Genomic DNA, 20151 nt, shown 5'->3' on the forward strand with positions numbered 1-20151 from the left:
TTAAACATTAAATCTCACTATTGGGATAACATTCCACTGTTTAATATCACTGAGCTTGCATTCTCTTATTAGGCATGGTTTTTCTATTAATTTCTTTCTTTGACTCATTACCCCAAAGTGTGTGTGTGTGCTTTTTCTGTGTATTTAATCTAATCTAATCTACCCATGTGTTTCTAATGCACTAGTTATTGTGGGATTTGACCACCAAACATGCAGGAGTCCTTTCTGTACTGGACTTTTCATCACATTTCCTTACCCGACAGCTGGTTTTATGTTAGTGCCATCATTTTTATGGACTGGGGCCTTTATTAATTAATTTCATATTATTTATATAGTATCACTGATCTTTATGATGCTTTACAGCCAAAGATGAAGGCAAGGTCTGTACTCCAAGGAGCCTGCAGTCTAAGGGTATGTCTATATTACCCACCAGATCAGCGGGCAGCGATCAATCCAGCGGGGGTCGATTTATTGTCTCTAGTCTAGATGCAATAAATCAACCCCCGAGCGCTCTCCCATCAACTCCTGTACTCCACCGTCACGAGAGGCGCAGGCAGAGTTGACAGGGGAGCGGCAGCAGTAGACTCACTGCAGTGAAGACACCGCAGTGAGTAGGTCTAAGTACGTCAACTTAAGCTACGTTATTCACATAGCTGACGTTGTGTAACTTAGATCGATCCTCCCCCAGTGTAGACCAGGCCTAAGGGCTTGTCTACACTTACCGAAGGATTGACCTGCAGCGATCGATGCATCAGCGGTTGATTTAGCGGGTCTAGTGAAGACCCGCTAAATCGACCGCAGATCGCTCTCCCGTCGACTCCTGTACTCCACCTGTTCGAGAAGACTAAGGGGAGTTCACGGGAGAGCGTCTCCCGTTGACGTTGCATAATATGGATCCCGCGGTAAGTATATCTAAGCTACGTGGATTTGAGTTATGCTATTCACTTAACTCAAATTGCATAGCTTAACTGACTTTTCCCTTTAGTGTAGACAAGGCCTAAGCAACAATAGGCATACAGCAGAATATGGTGATAGGGAGGGGAAAGGGAAAACGTGATGATTTATGGGCAATATTCTCTGCAGGAGCTCAGATCAGTTATGTTGTGATTCATGTGATCATCATTATTTCATATACTCATATTGGAAAGGGGGTTTGGATAGCCAGAAAGTGACCCTGCCAGAGTAGATTAGTGTTGGAAAACATGTTCAGTATAATAATTTTCAGAGCGATTAGGAGGAAAAGAGGGAGAGTGACTAGGAGGAAGGAGGAGACTGTTCCAGGTATTAGGGGCAGTGTGAAAAAGGTCCAGAGTCTTGAGTAGTGTTTTTGGAATTTTTTCCCATGAAAAGGTTTTCTGAGGGAAAAAGACCTCTTTAAAATTTTTTGTTAATATTTGAATCAAAATTGTATTCCCAAGGGTTAGTGAACATTTTCCTGCATGCGTGGGGCATACATGGGAGCTGAGCTGTAGGCAGGGCAGTTCAGTCAGAATAGAACAAGTCTGAACTTTGATGTCGAAGGAGACACGGCCTTCACTTTTATAGAAGGCAAAAGAGACTGTAAGCTTCAGGGTTATGTCTAGGAGGAAAAGGTGAGTAAGGGAGGGCAGAAAGGAGGAGGCAGTATTATTTGTGGCAACAAATAAACAAGGTGTGGATCACTCTTTTGGCAGTAGGGAGAAAGAGGAGAGGACAAATTGCAGAGAAGTTCTGAAAGGAAGAGTCACAAAACTTAACGAGAGCTTGGACACGGGATAAGGTAGATACCGAAGAGTCTAAATGTGACCCCATGATTGTGACTCTCAGTAAAAGGTAGGGTAATGCCGCTGTCAAGTGTGAGATAGAAAGGGGAAAGCAAGAAGGTCTGATTTAAACTTCTACAGCCCTGCAGCAGGATCCACTGTGGTTTGCTAAGACATCTAACTTCCAGGGGTGCCTCACTCAGTAGGATGTGGCCACAAGGTTGTATCATGTTCTTTTTCATTGAAATATATGATGATTAGGAGCTAGGTGTCAAAGACCCTAATGATTCCTGGGTGGGGGTATTTAAATGGAATGAGTCCAAACTTTTCTTCCCCCGAAAGAAGTGAAAATTGAAGTTACAACTTCTTTAAAAAAGAGTGGTGAATCGTTCAAATACTGAACACAGTGCAGCGCACCAGGGCCTTTACAATTGGTATATGCAACCTTTGCTGAATCAAATCACCTTGTTCCAGAAGAAAGGAAAACAAGAGAGTGTAATGGGCAGCACTGGTTTACATTCAAGAAAAATATCCTAGTAACGATACAGCAGCTTCTCAGGTACTGTTTGTACCTCTCTCAAGGAATAACAGAACTCCAAGCAACTTGTTAAATGAAAATTCTTGGTTCCTGATCTTTCGGTGCAACATAGCAGTCTGCCAATGGGAAGACGGTTGATTCCCTTAAATTGAATTTCTCCATTATTACTAACTTCACACATCTAATGTGATGGATTTTTTAGTAGAATGGAGGGCACAGTGAGAGCACTATGGGAAATACTTATCATTGGTCATTCTTGAAATAGAAATAGGAAAATTCTTGAAATAGGAATAAAAAGCACCTGAAAGGTTTAGGAGAACATGTCCCATTCTCTTTTGATGGGACTTTGCTCTTAAATCTCTTAGGTATTTTTGATGAGTTCCTTTATATTTTCTTATTTAAAATGCATAGTGTTTCTTGGAAAATGACACTATCATAATAAAATGTGAGCTTTGTGAAAGTGTGAATGGTTGGGGCTGACACCCTCTTGGACTAATTTGGAGGTTGTGCCATATATCACTGGATAGGTAACTTCTGATAAATTTACAGTAAGATTGTGGACTTGACCTGCTGTATCATCTCTCTCAGAGTATTTGTTCTCTTCATGCTTATATTATATGGGCAAAAAAATAGATTTATTTAAAGATTTACAAGATGTTTTATTAAATTTGTGAGGATTAATTTCAGTAGTAAAGCTCATTGACTTCTAAAACGTAACCTTCTTCCAAAGAACAAGGATAGTCAATATAAAGGTGATACTAGTATATTATATGTATAGGACATTTGTTTCACTATTAAGTTTGGTATTTCCCATTTACAACAGGCTTTCAGTGTTTTCTAGAAGGAAAAAACAATCAGATTTAAAAAATCATAACTGATCATAAAAATCATAGCTCTCTTGGATTTACTTTATAAGCGGATAGTGCCCAATCCCTTTCTCACTCATGCTGTAGCTGAACTCCACTGACATCAGAGGAATTTCTCCTCACACATTATAAATCATGACTGTCAAGCATAGGAGGAGAGTTGGGCCCAAACTTACTAAAGTACAACAGCCTGTGCCCAGGAGAAGGGCCGATGACTTCAGTTCCCTCGTTATGCTTCTGTAGATGCTGCCCCAGACTCTGAAAGGACATTTTCCCTCTCATCAAGAGTTGCAGAATGCTAGGTCACACATTATATAGCGGCCTGTGATTAGCCCCACCCCAGGAATATGGGTGTTTACTAGGCTTGGCAAAATATGATTTTTTTTTATTATTTTGACAGATAATATCCATGTTTGTTTTTAAGCTTTTTTTTTTCAACTTTTATCTATTTAAATTTTCAGTTTCAGGAAATTGTGTGAGGGTCGTATAATTGCTATTTAATTACGGTTCGACATGGAGATTCAAAAACTTAAAGCTGTATCACCATTAAAACACAAATTGTCAACAATTGTCAAATTGTCAAAATATAAAAAGTAAATATCCTTAAGTCAAATGCCAATAAGTTCTCAAGCAGCATTTTTCTTACTTTGCCTATTTGTAAATTTCAGCCATCATCAATGGAAATATTTTTTCGTTGGGTCATGTGTGTATGATGAAAACAGCATTTACTGATAAAAATTTAACCCTTCCAAGACTAGTTGTTGTTTTTTTCTGATTAACAGTAATAAATTAGGTGAGGCAAGGACATTAATATTGCTGCTGGCCGAACTGATAGTTCCATTAAAAAAGCTCATCTGAGGAGAAAATGGAGCCCTGGCCCAAACATGACTCCCATTTTGTACCCCCCGACCCGTCCTAGAAAAAAGCAAAGACTTATGTAGAAGAGGGATGCAAAAGCACCTTAACTTCATGGAAATTCATACCCAGATGCAACTTTGGGGTGTTCAAAAACCAGATCCAAGTTTTGCCACTCATGGTCATCTCCTCTGAAAGACATTCCCTATATTAAAAGGGATCATTCTTGATTTCAGTCACATAGAATGACTTAATTCTTTTGTAAAATACAGGTAACTTAGCTACAACTTGCAAATTTTCCAGACTCCTACCTCGATGATGATTGTGCATTTGATTTACTGTCACAGGTTCCGACGAGCCAAAAGAAGGAAGGTGTTTATGACGTGCCAAAAAGTCAACCTGTAAGTGTAAGTATTTTCCCTGTTTATACAAGGTAGAGGTGGTATGTGGCACAGCTGCTTTGACTCTCATAGTTCTCTGGAGTGTATGGTTCCTTCTAGCATTGTGATTTTCAATGTTCTGCGATACTAGTACTGGTTCAATCCCACTGGGGAACCTGGGTGAGCCATTCAGTTAGGGCCCCTTAATATGTACATATTTATTGAGGTCACCCTACTCAGATACCTACAACCTCCTCCTTCCTGATCTCTTTTATTCACGCTCCCCCTTCTAACCACTTGTAATGCAAAATCTTTCAGTAAATGTATAAACCTCTGCAGCTTGATCCGAAAGAGCTAGTTCTGGTAGGCTTATCAATCTCTGTATCTGACCCAACCACCACTAGAGAGGGACAGAGCACCATACTGAGTAGATGTGGGTTGTATTGCCTTCCCCCATACTTACAATTAAAACTGTACATTGTATAAAGGTTTATTAAATTAGTGAAGGACAACTGTGAACGCGGGGGCCAGCTGGGTTGGAAGTGAGGAGAGGAGCATTAGGAAGAGACAGAAGGAGTCAGAATTCTTGGGGTCTTGATGCAACATCTGCAGCCTCTCAGAATCACCCCCTGGCAAATACAATAGGCTGATGTGTAAAGAGTGCAGAAGAAGCTTCAAATTAGACAGTGACCAAACATCAGGAACTTGTATAAAATTACAGTTCTGTAAACTGAAAAAAGCTATATAAAAATCCCACTTAACATGTGGCACAGGAAAGCAATCGTTTTTAATAAAGCCAGCTTCTTTAGTAACTTCATATTGTAACCTCTGTACAATTGCAATACAGAGATATAGGTAATTGTTATTGGTCTGAACAACAGTGAGCAGCTCCAGAAGGAAATAGTCCAAGCTCAGATGACTGAAAAAAGGGACCTCATTTAACAAATCTTCCAACTGACAGAATCTTTGCTGTATTTAGCATGTTGCTTTCGTGGTCATTACTAGCCATAATCAGCACAGGGAGGTTTTCCTCCCACCATTACTATGTGTAATTTCCACCATGCGGCAAGCTTACAGCATGTTACAGACCAATAAAGACTGCTGGGTTGACCCTCCTTTTCTTGTTCCTTGTGAAGGTATTTGCACTTGTGTAAAGTGGGTGTCACTTGCTACCAGATCAGCTTGTTATCATTTTGCATTCACTCTCCATAGATGCACATGTGCAAGGCAGTGTAGAATTGTCCCCATATCCTTACCCAAAAAAGGGCTAGTGACAAACAGTAAGGGGAGTGGAAGGACAGGGGCTTTAGTGATAAGATTATGCACTGGCTGAGGTTAATGAGGCATGCATCTTGAGGGTTGCACAGGTTTGGGCTGGTTTTGTGTTTTACGCATAAAGGTAGGTTGAGAGGCAATTTAGACTAGTAGACTTCATGGGAAAAGTGTGTTTTGAGGAAGGATTTGCAGAAGAGTGCAGAGGTGCAAAGATGAAAGGTCAGGAAAGGGATTCTAAGTCCAAAATGCCCATGGGCAAGAGAGTGCAGAACAAAAATGTCTTCTGTACATCTTGGGCTGAGCACAAAGAGCAAGATGGGAAGTAAAGAGGATGGTGGGAGCTAAGATGTTACACACAATCAAACAAAGAAATAAAACCCACTCTAAATAGTTTGTAATAATCCACTATGGGTGATCCACTTGTTGGTAGGCTAAATATAGTAAGACAATTCTTGTTGAATAATTAAGATTGTTGTGGGCAAGGAATAGTTATAAATTCCTCAGAGTCCAGTGTTAGAATTTTCTGTGTAAGTTTCTAGTTGGGGTTTTTGTGGTGGGGGGGGGGTTGATGACATTTCAGACTGACTTTGTATATTGGACTCTGCTTAGGGTTCATGCAGTATGAAAGACGGTACAGTATTCTTGCTAAAGTCTTCACAAAAGCTTGTACAGTAAAACCACCCTGGTAAAGAGGATGATTTTGTTAAGATGCTGGGCTCTGAGTTCAGCCCATGACGACATATTGCAGCTCTCAACTCCATGAAGTTTGTTATTAACTTTCACTTTGGCCCCTTCTCAGTAAAATTCAAAATAATTGGACCTGAAAAACACAGTGTCAGTATGCACTTTAATATAACATAGAAAAGAAAAAGAGAATGGAGGCATTAAGTAAGAAATAAGTAGCCAGGACCTTTCACCTTTCTATTGGTTTATAAAATAGAAAACCGAGGCAGCTATTAAAATCTGTGTAATATTCCACTACACATCTAGTTTTATTACTCATCTTTCTGCATGCAAGACACTTTGTTATGGAGATGCTTGCCATGATTTTATTTTTCTATTTATAGCTGTCCTTATTACATAAACCTCTAAAATTCAATTTGTGCTCAAATTACCCAGCCACCTCTACTTGATTTAGACATACAAGGACACTTTCTTTATTAGTAAAGCTTGCTTCCATTAATTTCTTAAAGGCTGAAATAAGGGGAAAGTTTTCTCTAGTTTCTAAAAGATATTTGGGATTTTGAATTCCCTCTTCTTACTTGTATAAACAGCCCTCCATAAAAATGCAGCAGATTTCACCTGAGCTCAAATGGATGGACTGGGCAATATAGACAAGAGTCTATTTCCAAACCCAAGTATTTTTGTCTCATGTGGTTATTGATCCGGAAGGCAGCAGTTGTTGGAACAGGGGATTGAGAGTCAAAATTCTGGTTTTGTTGACAGTTTTGCCTCAGGGCGCAATGTGTGACCTTATTTAAATTATTAAAGGTAACACTAAGCGATTTAGAAGCCTAATCCAGTTTTCAAAAGTGATGTCAGCACATATGTAACATAGACAGACCCCAGTCATTGATGGGCGGGATCAAACCTGGGATCTCTGGAGCTTAGTGCATGAGCCTCTACTGCATGAGCTAAAATCCATATGCCTGTTAGCAAAGGCTGTAGAGCAGGCTCATTAATCTCTCTCTCTTTCTCTCTCTCGTTGCCACTAAATGGGACAGAACACCACATCCAGGAGGCGTGTGGGTTACACATAGAAGTCTACACTGTCTTTCAGTGAGACTTGGCTCCCAACTCTTTTTTGGAAATGAGACTTAGGCTCCTAAGTCACTTGGACATTTTTGAAAAATTTGCCCTTAGCCCCTCTGTATTATCTGTCTGCCCCTCTGTAGGAGGATTGTGATGACATCTACTCTCATTCACAGTTGTGTTACAAAGCTTAATTAATTAGGGTTGTATGTATAGGCTTTGAGACAAGAATATTATAATGCTTTGCATTGTGTAGTGTCTTTACAACCTTAAGTCTCGTGGCATGCATGTGAGGTAAGTATCATTATCCCCAATTTACGGATGATGAAAGTAAGGCACAGAGATGTGAGGTGACTTGCCTAAGCTCACACAGAAAGTCAGAAGGAATGCCTTGCTAATAACAGATTACAAATCTCCTCATACCCAGCTCTGTAGACAAGTCTCCCTCTCAGACATCCTGGGCAGAGGTTTCTTTATAAATGTAAAGTGCTGGGATTAGGTTTCCTGTGCTCTCTCTCCAGTTCTTTGCTGCTTTCCCTTTGCAGCAGCTCCTGCTCTCCCGATATATCCCCATTCCCAGACATGTCTCCTGCCTCTTTAAACATTCCTTCCATGGCTTTCAACTTCCTCCCTAGGACCCCTATCTTGTGGTATACCCTGTTCTCTCCCTGCTTCCTTTCCCAGACAAACCTGTTTAGAATGGATGTCAGGCAAATCAGGCTTTCCCCGAATGATATGTTTTTTTTAAGTGGGGTGTACGCCACTCAGAAATTGTGGCTCAGCATTTGAAATTAGCCCATCTAAAAGTACTAGTTGTTTAATGAGCTCCTTTTCTCATAATTTTCCACAGTCTTCCCATTATACATACATGTCAGGTTTTACCTGTCATGGTGTTTTTAGTAACAAGAGTCAAGCTGTAAATACCCTTCACTAAGCTTGTCAGTCAAGTCACAATAAAACCTACTTTTTTCATCAGTGTGTCTAAACTATCTGCTTACAATTTTATGCAGGCTTTCAAACAACTCATCTTACTGCCATATAAAGATTCAGAGCCTGATTCCCAGCTGCCTCACATATTGGGTATGAAACATTTTTGGTGGATGGGAATTTTTTTAAAGAAAGAAATGGATGCATACTATGGACTTCTATGGATTAGAAATTCTGTCAGTGGTTGCTATAGACTGATGTACTTTTGTGCAGTGTGGGCAGTATGCATTGACAGCATGCGCTCGATGTGAATTTACTGCCTTTAGGTCTAATGGTAATACTGGTGTGTAATGGAAGTGCTAAACGCGGTATAGTTTCAGCACTGAAGGTGAGATGTAGCTGTGAGGAGTCTTCAGTGGTGAGACTCACACTGTAGCAAAAGGCCATTATTGTAACAGCCTCTCCACATTAGAGTGATTTGTTTCCAGTCAACACGTGAATACCATCCCCTTTGTGACCTATGTCATCAGCCTTGTGTCACACTGTACATGTTTCCTTGCAGTGTTGCTAGGTGACCTCTACCAGTGTGTATCTTACCATATGCTGCTTGCATCTGATGTTTTACACTGCGCTGTCATGTCTTTAGTCGACTTAGATTTGTTTTTCCTGTAGTTTGGATCCAGAAGTAGACAGATAGCATCCTAGAAAGCATCTGCATTCATTGTTGTCTGGCACTGGGTGCAGCTGATTGAAATGAGGCAAAAATCTTGTCCTTGTTTGGCACAATTATTTTGTCATGCCATTGGAGGTCACATTTATTTTGCTAGGGCTGTGTGTTAGGTCCATTGAATGGCTATTACAAATCATGGATGTTATCCATGATTAAAATACTTCCACATTGTGGGAATCCCACAGAAAATTCAGCTACATTTTAAGTAAGTGTCTTTTTCATTCATCTTATAGAGGCCAACAGGCCTGATTTTCCACTGCCTCGCACTTGGTTCATTCACTTACACCTTTGCAAAAGGAAGGAAGAAGGTCTGACATGGTAATCTTTTGCACTTACTTTGCACTTGTGTAAATAACCATATAACATGTGAAGCAGTGGAGAACTAGTCCCCACTATGTTCTGACGTGTTTCTTAATGATATCTACAAATCCCATTATGACTGCTTTTCCTGTAGCAACACAGAACTAACATTGCTATCGTTAACTATGCAGATTCTATAGGAAAGTCCTGTAAATTTTAATGGGGATTAAACCAATCAGATTTTGTAGAAATTACCTCCAAAACCTGTTGAATTTAATAGAGTGATCTCCTATTTTATTGCCTTTTGGAATCATTGTGTATATTTCTGTAGCAGAGATGTACTTTTCTATTAAATTCTATAGTGTGATTGTAAAAAATATTCCCTATTACATTCTGTATGACTTTTCCACAAGGCACCAATGGGAGCTTTCTATGGTAAAAGAGCAGAATTTTACCCCCTTAAACCATGGGGCAGAAAGTCGTGGTCATCATAAAGGTCATCTTCCTAAATAGGACCCACGATTTGAAACAGAGGGCCAGATTTGGATATCATTGATGTCAGTGGCCAAGCCCTCATCGAGATTTTGCCCTTAGCTAGTAGCATTTGAAAGGAAAGGGAGGAATGTTAATACAGTACATACATTATTTCAGAAGTAAACAGAGCAGCTTATGGGTTTCCTGCAGCTCATGAAGTTCTACTCAATAAAAGAATAATTAGTTAATATTTGTAATTGCTTTGAAGATTAGAAGTACCATGAAAGTACTAATATTGTGTTTTTATATGCTGCAGTATGGCCCCTGGGTGCCCTTACCTTAAGTACGAAGGCACCGTTTACATGGATCCCAATATCTGGTGATCCAGCTGGATCCAAGGGGAAATTTAAATAAGACTCTTTGTCACTGAGACACTTGCCATCAGCTTTGTAATTTATGGCTGTGCCTGTTATATAAATCTCTAGAATTCTTTGTGGCCAAATTACCTTTACCTCTAAAATTCATTATATGCCAGATGACCCAGGTGACCTGTGTCTGATTTAGGCACACAAGGACACTTTATTTAGTAGTAGAAGTTGCCTCTATTAATTTGCTAAAGGCTAAAACAAAGAACATAAGAAACTCGGGACGGCTCCGCTCCTGAAAGCCCTTTTGGGAATTGAGTGTTCCCTTTTCTTTTCAGTCTATAGAAACAGAACACTTTCCCCTTGAAGCAGGAATAGATGGGACAGCAATCAAAGGCAGTCTCTTTCCAAATGCATATCATTTTTCTGTCATGAGCAGATGTAGCACAAATGGGATTTGTAGTCCCTGTGGCGTCTACCTCCATATTAGAGTTAAGAGCAGCTATCATGCTCTTGGTTTCATTCTTACAACTCTTGCACTCCTAGTAAGCTGACCATAGTGCCATAGTTAGGCAAACTTTGGATGCACCTCGTACTGTATATGTGATGTGTACCAAGTCGTAGACTGGATTGTGGGGGTTAAGACTTGGAGCTCTGCATCCCTCCCAGTTAAGACTTCCTCAAACAAATAAGGGTCTTCCTTCACCCTTTTCACCTATATATTGTCATCCCCAAGAATGTTGGAACACTCTGGATCTACAGGTGATAGACTCAGAAGTTGGATTGATTTCCCTAAAAGAAGGGAGGGAGGTGGGACCCAATCCACTGATGAGTCCAAACTTGCCCTGTCTCCTAGTATCCGGAAGCTTCTTTCTGCCCACAGCAAAACCCTAATAAATTAGCAAGTGCACAGGTGCTAGCTACCTGGGAAATAGCCCATATACCAAAGGTTGATATAAAAGTTATTTTGGTTGGCAAATAGACTTTACCTTAAACCAGGGTTCCCAAACTTGGTTTGCACCTTGTTCAGGGTAAGCCCCTGGTGGGCCGTGAGACACTTTGTTTACCTGAGTGTCCGCAGGTAGGGCCGCTCGCAGCTCCCAGTGGCCACAGTTCGCCATTCCCGCAGCTCCCATTGGCCAGGAATGTCGAACCGTGGCCACTGGGAGCTGCAGGAGGCTGTACCTGCGGCTGCTCAGGTAAACAAAGTGTCTCGTGGCCCGCCAGGGGCTTACCCTGAACAAGCCACTAACCAAGTTTGGGAACCCCTGCCTTAAACCAATAGATCTTACCTTAGCAAACATGGTTCTCAAAGTGCTCACTCAATAAATTGAGTTCTTTGACTCTCTGTAACAAAGAGGTTGGTATTTTCTTTTAAAGTCTTTTATTTTTGTGGATTTTACAGAATGGCAGGGTTAAAAGAGGAGTGTTTTTTTAAACATATGCCTACCAGTTTGAAAATCCATTTCTTAGCATAAGTCAAGATAAGACATACTAATTGAGAAGCAATCCGGGGGATTAAAATCAACGTTTTTGCCCCCATTTTATCTGGAATAGAATAAAAATTATAAATCTTGGCAGAATCTTCAGTGGGAGGAAACATAAAGTGCTAAGATTTATAAAATGCTACCCATCTTCTCAATTTGAATATATGACAAATTGAGAAACTGAAAACTTCACCTTGTTCAAGTTGTTTTGATTTTTGGAAGCACTTTTGCAAAAAGTAAGAGGAAAAAAATCACAAATGAGTATCATTTATAAAAGCAGCATTTACTGTTGGCTCTAATTTTCAAAATAATAATTGCAATTTCTTTACACACCGTGCATTAAGACAGATTTATTATTACTTCTAGCATTTCTGTTTGAAGAGACATAGCACTTGTACATTGGCCATTTGCAGTCAGTTTGATTTAGTGTTTTCCCCTTTCCTCCTGTTGCCATTGTCTACACCCATAGCTTATCTACACTTCCCTCCCAGGGACAGTTTTCCAATGTGAGCTATGTTTAGTTTCTCAAAGGTGCTATAATCAGTGCAGTTTGTTTATATCCTATTGTGAGAGCAGTAACTGAGTTGGAAGTCTTTCAGTAAACATTCTGTAATGTAGTTGTTACACTACGATGATTATAATTTCCCTATGGTACAATGCTTCATAAGAAAGGAATACTGATGCATGTACAAAATAGATGTTAGTAGTACTTTGGACCATCGTTTTAATTTTGTTTCTTTAATGGCATATCAATTTCTGTTCACAGTCCAAGTGGTTGACTATTTTTTTTAATCTTAAAAACTTGACAGAGATAGTGTATAATTGGATTACATTTATTTTGAACATATGTCAGTATTCCCTTTTGATTAAGCATTGTACCATAAGGAAATTATAATCATCATTGACCAAGTTAGCATAGATGTCATACAAGATACAATTACTGTTACGCAATAGAAGAGGGAAAGATTTCAAAGTCCAGTCTTCTCTGAAAATGTAGATTACTGGGAAGATTTCACTTGCCTCGATTTAGGAAGGTCTTTAGCTAGGCCGGGGCTCAGGCCAGAAACTCTGTTTCTGGACTCAGATCCTGATTTCCTGCAACCCCCCTGACCTGATGCAACTTCCCGTGCACCCTAGGGTGCACTTTGGATTGACACCCAGAGGGGTTCACCTGGGATGGTGGGGCCTGTGGAGCCCCATGCCATGAGTCCCAGCACATGGTCCTCATGGGGATAGATCCCTAGTGTGGGGCTGGGCAGGGCTGCTGACCCCTTAGGGTGGAGGTCTTTTCAGAGAAGCTTGTTTACAAAGGAGCACACTGCTATATTTGCTATTCTCTCATCCCCAAAGGGGAACTGACCTAGGTGGCAGGGTCAGAATGTCACAGGGAGTCACTCCTGTCTGCATGGGCATCCCCTTTGAAATGTGGGTGCAGTTTTACAGGAGTCACTTAGGTCCCATAAACCTTTATACCCGATCCCAAGAAGATGTGGGAGGGCACTTCCCCATCCAGCCAGGTTTAGTACCACAGTTCAATCCAGTCCATGTGGGCCAGGCTTTCTCAGGGGGGGCTTATTTTCAATATTTTCCTCCTGCCTTCAATCTCCAGATCCTCAAGTGTAGGGGGCTTTGTTCCTTTTACCCCTGCTGGAAGCTTCACGTCCTGACTACTGGGCCCTGCCTGGCACCCATGTAAAGGAACTGTTAATACACACAGGGGTCATGCTGTGTGGTAGGAGAGAGCGGGCATGCTGATGTTCTGCCTAGGGTGGCAGATTATCTTGAGCAGCCTCTGACTGCTATATTTATGTTATCTACAGAGAGCCCCATCCTGCATATCTTTACTCATGCGAGTAATCCCCTTGGTGCCAGTGGGAGAGCACAATTGCATTTGCAAGTTCAGATCCTGAATGTGTCCATAAGCCATAAATTTCCCATCTCCAACATTCATTCTCAAAACCCTGTAACAGCTAGCATATCTTTGCTTAGTAATCTTTCTCTGTTTCCCTATTCATGTCGAGTATATGTTCTGGAGATGTGTGATAAAGTTTTGGGTAGAAAAAGCATCATTATAAATGATGCTGTTTTCTTATCTCACTGTTCAGAAACCTGCTTTACTGGACAATGTTAGTTATTGAGGTCAAAGAAAGAGCTCTTAGAAGTTTGTTCAATTACAAGGTTATTTTACCAGATACTTTTCCCGACTTCAAAATTATATACAGCTGTGTATAACGTTCATAGTTGTGTAGTTGAATGAATTTTAAAGTCGTGACAGTAAAAAAAAAAAACGTTTTGGCCATAAAAAATAAGACAAAAATAAAGTAATTTCTGAATTTCAAATGTGTCCTAGAGAAACTGTTAAAACAAAACCAAAAAACACCAGCATTTCTTTTAGAGGATTTAAGGTAAAGTTTTGAGTATACGGATCTGTTATTTTTAAAGAAACACAGTTTTTCCTTTCAGAGATAAGTACCATTTGTGACAGGGTCGGGCCAGATGGCTACAGGAGAGTGATAGAAGGCAGATATATTAGCCCCAGGTTAAGTAGGTCCTTTTTCCCTGGGTAAGGTAACAAGGAAGGTTCCAGAACAATCAGAAACTTTCTGGAAACAATTAAGGCGCCCAAGAGGAGAAGGCGGGTGGTGGTGGTCGGGGACTCTCTCCTCCGGGGGACTGAGTCATCTATCTGCCGCCCTGACCGGGAAAACCGAGAAGTCTGCTGCTTGCCAGGGGCTAAGATTCGTGATGTGACGGAGAGACTGCCGAGACTCATCAAGCCCTCGGATCGCTACCCCTTCCTGCTTCTCCACATGGGCACCAATGATACTGCCAAGAATGACCTTGAGCGGATCACTGCGGACTATGTGGCTCTAGGAAGAAGAATAAAGGAGTTGGAGGCGCAAGTGGTGTTCTCGTCCATCCTCCCCGTGGAAGGAAAAGGCCTAGGTAGGGAGCGTCGAATCGTGGAAGTCAACGAATGGCTACGCAGATGGTGTCGGAGAGAAGGCTTTGGTTTCTTTGACCATGGGATGGTGTTCCATGAAGGAGGAGTGCTGGGTAGAGACGGGCTCCATCTTACGAAGAGAGGGAAGAGCATCTTTGCCAGCAGGCTGGCTAACCTAGTGAGGAGGGCTTTAAACTAGGTTCACCGGGGGAAGGAGACCAAAGCCCTGAGGTAAGTGGGAAAGCGGGATACCGGGAGGAAGCACAGGCAGGAATGTCTGTGAGGGGAGGGCTCCTGCCTCATACTGGCAATGAGGGGCGATCAACAGGTTATCTCAAGTGCTTATATACAAATGCACAAAGCCTTGGAAACAAGCAGGGAGAACTGGAGGTCCTGGTGATGTCAAGGAACTATGACGTGATCGGAATAACAGAGACTTGGTGGGATAACTCATATGACTGGAGTACTGTCATGGATGGTTATAAACTGTTCAGGAAGGACAGGCAGGGCAGAAAAGGTGGGGGAGTAGCACTGTATGTAAGGGAGCAGTATGACTGCTCAGAGCTCCGGTACGAAACTGCAGAAAAACCTGAGTGTCTCTGGATTAAGTTTAGAAGTGTGTGCAACAAGAGTGATGTAGTGGTGGGAGTCTGCTATAGACCACCGGACCAGGGGGATGAGGTGGATGAGGCTTTCTTCCGGCAGCTCACGGAAGCTACTAGATCGCATGCCCTGATTCTCATGGGTGACTTTAATTTTCCTGATATCTGCTGGGAGAGCAATACAGCGGTGCATAGACAATCCAGGAAGTTTTTGGAAAGCGTAGGGGACAATTTCCTGGCGCAAGTGCTAGAGGAGCCAACTAGGGGGGGTGCTTTTCTTGACCTGCTGCTCACAAACCGGGTAGAATTAGTGGGGGAAGCAAAAGTGGATGGGAATCTGGGAGGCAGTGACCATGAGTTGGTTGAGTTCAGGATCCTGACGCAGGGAACAAAGGTAAGCAGCAGGATACGGACCCTGGACTTCAGGAAAGCAGACTTCGACTCCCTCAGGGAACGGATGGCCAGGATCCCCTGGGGGACTAACTTGAAGGGGAAAGGAGTCCAGGAGAGCTGGCTGTATTTCAAGGAATCCCTGTTGAGGTTACAGGGACAAACCATCCCGATGAGTCGAAAGAATAGTAAATATGGCAGGCGACCAACTTGGCTTAATGGTGAAATCCTAGCGGATCTTAAACATAAAAAAGAAGCTTACAAGAAGTGGAAGGTTGGACATATGACCAGGGAAGAGTATAAAAATATTGCTCGGGCATGTAGGAATGTTATCAGGAGGGCCAAATCGCACCTGGAGCTGCAGCTAGCCAGAGATGTCAAGAGTAACAAGAAGGGTTTCTTCAGGTATGTTGGCAACAAGAAGAAAGCCAAGGAATGTGTGGGCCCCTTACTGAATGAGGGAGGCAACCTAGTGACAGAGGATGTGGAAAAAGCTAATGTACTCAATGCTTTTTTTGCCTCTGTTTTCACTAACAAGGTCAGCTCCCAGACTGCTGCGCTGGGCATCACAAAATGCGGAAGAGATGGCCAGCCCTCTGTGGAGATAGAGGCGGTTAGGGACTATTTAGAAAAGCTGGACGTGCACAAGTCCATGGGGCCGGACGAGTTGCATCCGAGAGTGCTGAAGGAATTGGCGGCTGTGATTGCAGAGCCACTGGCCATTATCTTTGAAAACTCGTGGCGAACCGGGGAAGTCCCGGATGACTGGAAAAAGGCTAATGTAGTGCCAATCTTTAAAAAAGGGAAGAAGGAAGATCCTGGGAACTACAGGCCAGTCAGCCTCACCTCAGTCCCTGGAAAAATCATGGAGCAGGTCCTCAAAGAATCAATCCTGAAGCACTTGCATGAGAGGAAAGTGATCAGGAACAGCCAGCATGGATTCACCAAGGGAAGGTCATGCCTGACTAATCTAATCGCCTTTTATGATGAGATTACTGGTTCTGTGGATGAAGGGAAAGCAGTGGATGTATTGTTTCTTGACTTTAGCAAAGCTTTTGACACGGTCTCCCATAGTATTCTTGTCAGCAAGTTAAGGAAGTATGGGCTGGATGAATGCACTATAAGGTGGGTAGAAAGCTGGCTAAATTGTCGGGCTCAACGGGTAGTGATCAATGGCTCCATGTCTAGTTGGCAGCCGGTATCAAGTGGAGTGCCCCAGGGGTCGGTCCTGGGGCCGGTTTTATTCAATATCTTCATAAATGATCTGGAGGATGGTGTGGATTGCACTCTCAGCAAATTTGCGGATGATACTAAACTGGGAGGAGTGGTAGATACGCTGGAGGGGAGGGATAGGATACAGAAGGACCTAGACAAATTGGAGGATTGGGCCAAAAGGAATCTGATGAGGTTCAATAAGGATAAGTGCAGGGTCCTGCACTTAGGACGGAAGAACCCAATGCACAGCTACAGACTAGGGACCGAATGGCTAGGCAGCAGTTCTGCAGAAAAGGACCTAGGGGTGACAGTGGACGAGAAGCTGGATATGAGTCAGCAGTGTGCCCTTGTTGCCAAGAAGGCCAATGGCATTTTGGGATGTATAAGTAGGGGCATAGCGAGCAGATCGAGGGACGTGATCGTTCCCCTCTATTCGACATTGGTGAGGCCTCATCTGGAGTACTGTGTCCAGTTTTGGGCCCCACACTTCAAGAAGGATGTGGATAAATTGGAGAGAGTCCAGCGAAGGGCAACAAAAATGATTAGGGGACTGGAACACATGAGTTATGAGGAGAGGCTGAGGGAGCTGGGATTGTTTAGCCTGCAGAAGAGAAGAATGAGGGGGGATTTGATAGCTGCTTTCAACTACCTGAAAGGGGGTTCCAAAGAGGATGGCTCTAGACTGTTCTCAATGGTAGCAGATGACAGAACGAGGAGTAATGGTCTCAAGTTGCAGTGGGGGAGGTTTAGATTGGATATTAGGAAAAACTTTTTCACTAAGAGGGTGGTGAAACACTGGAATGCGTTACCTAGGGAGGTGGTAGAATCTCCTTCCTTAGAGGTTTTTAAGGTCAGGCTTGACAAAGCCCTGGCTGGGATGATTTAACTGGGAATTGGTCCTGCTTTGAGCAGGGGGTTGGACTAGATGACCTTCTGGGGTCCCTTCCAACCCTGATATTCTATGATTCTATGATTCTAAGGCAAACAGGCTGATTAGAACACCTGCGGCCAATCAAGAAGCTGCTAGAATCAATTAAGGCAGGCTAATCAGGGCACCCGGATTTTAAAAAGGAGCTCACTTCAGTTTGTGGTGTGCGTGTGAGGAGCTGGGAGCAAGAGGTGCAAGAAGCTGAGAGGGAGAAGGCATACTACTGGAAGACTGAGAAGTACAAGCATTATCAGACATCAGGAGGAAGGTCCTGTGGTGAGAATAAAGAAGGTGTTGGGAGGAGGCCAGGGCGAAGTAGCCCAGGGACTTGTAGCTGTCTTGAAGTTGCCTGGGAGTAGTTTTGGGCAAATATTGCAAAAGATTTACCCTTAAAATCTGCAAATGAATTTCCTTTGGCTGAGCTTGTGCCCTAAGTTGTGTTCGCTTTCTATAAACATCCAAGCAAGTGCAATTTACCTGCACAAATTCTCACAGAATTGTAATGTTAAGTTCAGCAAATCAAATATATTTCTGCCAAAAATGGTATATTTAACACAATAGAGGAACAGTGAGGCAGGCAGAGATCTGACTGCATCCTCCATAATTAGGATCACACAGTACTGAGCACTGAGATGGTATCGTGCTCTTTGCCACCAAGTTTTATTTCCTAGCTTAGTGCTTTCAGTGACTTTCAATTTAGGCATTCAGCATGAGGATACTACTCATACATCTTCAAGTGTGTCCCAGCAGCACTCCCTGTGATCAGTCTCCATGCCTGCATTGCTTGTAGCACATGTACAGCAGGGAAACAGAGAGCACAGAGAATGATCTGATGATGTGGAAATAGCCTGAAAGGAAGGAAGGGCTGATTTTGGACTTACAGTTGCACTGCGTTTCACTGTCACTGGGCTTGCCCAGCTTTGTTCTTTAACATGGAATTTTGCAGGATGTGTGCCCAAAAGAGAGATTAGTTCCCCTTGATACAATGGGCCTGATTTCAATTTCATGCTATTTCCATTGACTTCTATGGAGTTGGTTTGGATTAATTGTGATTTACATTGGTATAGATGAGATGAGAATCAGTTCCATTGACTTTTTCATTTTTAATTGAATGGTTAAGTTGTTCATGCTTTAAAAAATTCTCCCCGTATAGTAACCGTTTCTGATTAACATCATTTACCAGCCATGCCCCTGTTAACATCCTCATGGCAACATATAGCAGATGACCATTATAGATCATACCAGGTCCTTTAGTGGTGTTCATGGCAAAAGTTAATAATAAAGTCTTATATGATGTGGTGATTCTATGGAGTCACTATCACTTTTCTTCATGTTTTTAAACTGGACAATAAGAATTTTAGACAAATTGTAGGGTATGGCATTGGATGATCTAGAGTTAAGCTCCTTAGTTTATGCAAGTGACATCATACAACTGGCAGACAATGTTTGAATTAATGCTTATACTCTTTGCAACCTTGGAAAATTGAACTTATGCTACTTTGTCTCCTTAGAGTTGGTTGTATCTTTGAAAAGAGACAATAGATAATGTGCTGAAATGCAGCAGCAGTGAAGTAGTAGAACAAGTAGAACCTTATATTTACCTAGGAAGTTTGATCAGTGCCAACAGGTCCATCAAGCAGGTCCGTCCCTAGCGGGGTGCGGGACCCGGACAAATCACCACCCGCCGGTGTGGGGGGACCCGCTCTGCATTGGCAGCTGGGCTGGCGGGATGGATCTGGGCTGGCGGGACGGATCTGGGCTGGCGGGACGGATCTGGGCTGGCGGGACGGATCTGGACTGGTGCTGGGCTGCCTACTGCTGCTGGCAGTTGACGATGCCTACTGCGGGGCTATTGTTGGTCATAGCGCTACGCTAGCTCAGATCTCTGGCCAGGGCTGGGGACTCTCTGCACCGAAATGTGAATGGCCAAGCCGGGCGCTGTTTCCGCTAACTGCCAACAAGATGGTGGGCCCTGCGGAAGTGACGGATTAGTCTTCCAGCAGTGGCACTGAAACATTTTTAATAGAGGGGTGGAAGCCGGGACCTCGGGGGCGCTGCAGCATCGCCCGCACACCTAGTTCCTGTGCCTATGTCTTCCGGGACCGACCGTGACAGCCAATTGCGCCGGCCCGCGGGGCCCAGAGCAGTCACCCTGATTCACCCTACCCAAGGGATGGCTCGGCCATCAAGGATGAGGTTAAAAGGAGATGTTCCTTAGCTACAACTGCTGCACAGAAACTGCAGAAATTATGGACTAATAGAAACACGTTTGGTACCAAAATGAAAATTTCTCAAACCAGCGTGCTAACACTCTGTGGGCTGGAAGCAGCTGCATTAAATGCAACTGACGTCAGAAGGCTGGAGGCAGTAGAGATGAGAGT

The 20151-nt window shown here is 42.7% G+C and overlaps 1 protein-coding gene across 5 annotated transcripts in view; it reads left to right on the plus strand.

Moving 5' to 3' along the window:
• DAB1 (DAB adaptor protein 1) overlaps positions 1-20151 on the plus strand; it is a 685851-nt gene that overhangs the window by 628187 nt on the left and 37513 nt on the right. For 3 of the 5 annotated variants that reach the window (XM_084636865.1, XM_084636866.1, XM_084636868.1), the window contains one exon: positions 4349-4408. In XM_084636865.1, coding sequence (XP_084492991.1) covers positions 4349-4408 — 60 coding nt within the window. The remainder of the gene's footprint in view (positions 1-4348; positions 4409-20151) is intronic. The other 2 variants (XM_084636867.1, XM_084636869.1) reach the window with 1 other exon arrangement.

Source organism: Lepidochelys olivacea (assembly GCF_965140295.1).
Source record: "Lepidochelys olivacea isolate rLepOli2 genome assembly, chromosome: 8".
Classification (NCBI taxonomy): domain Eukaryota; kingdom Metazoa; phylum Chordata; order Testudines; family Cheloniidae; genus Lepidochelys; species Lepidochelys olivacea.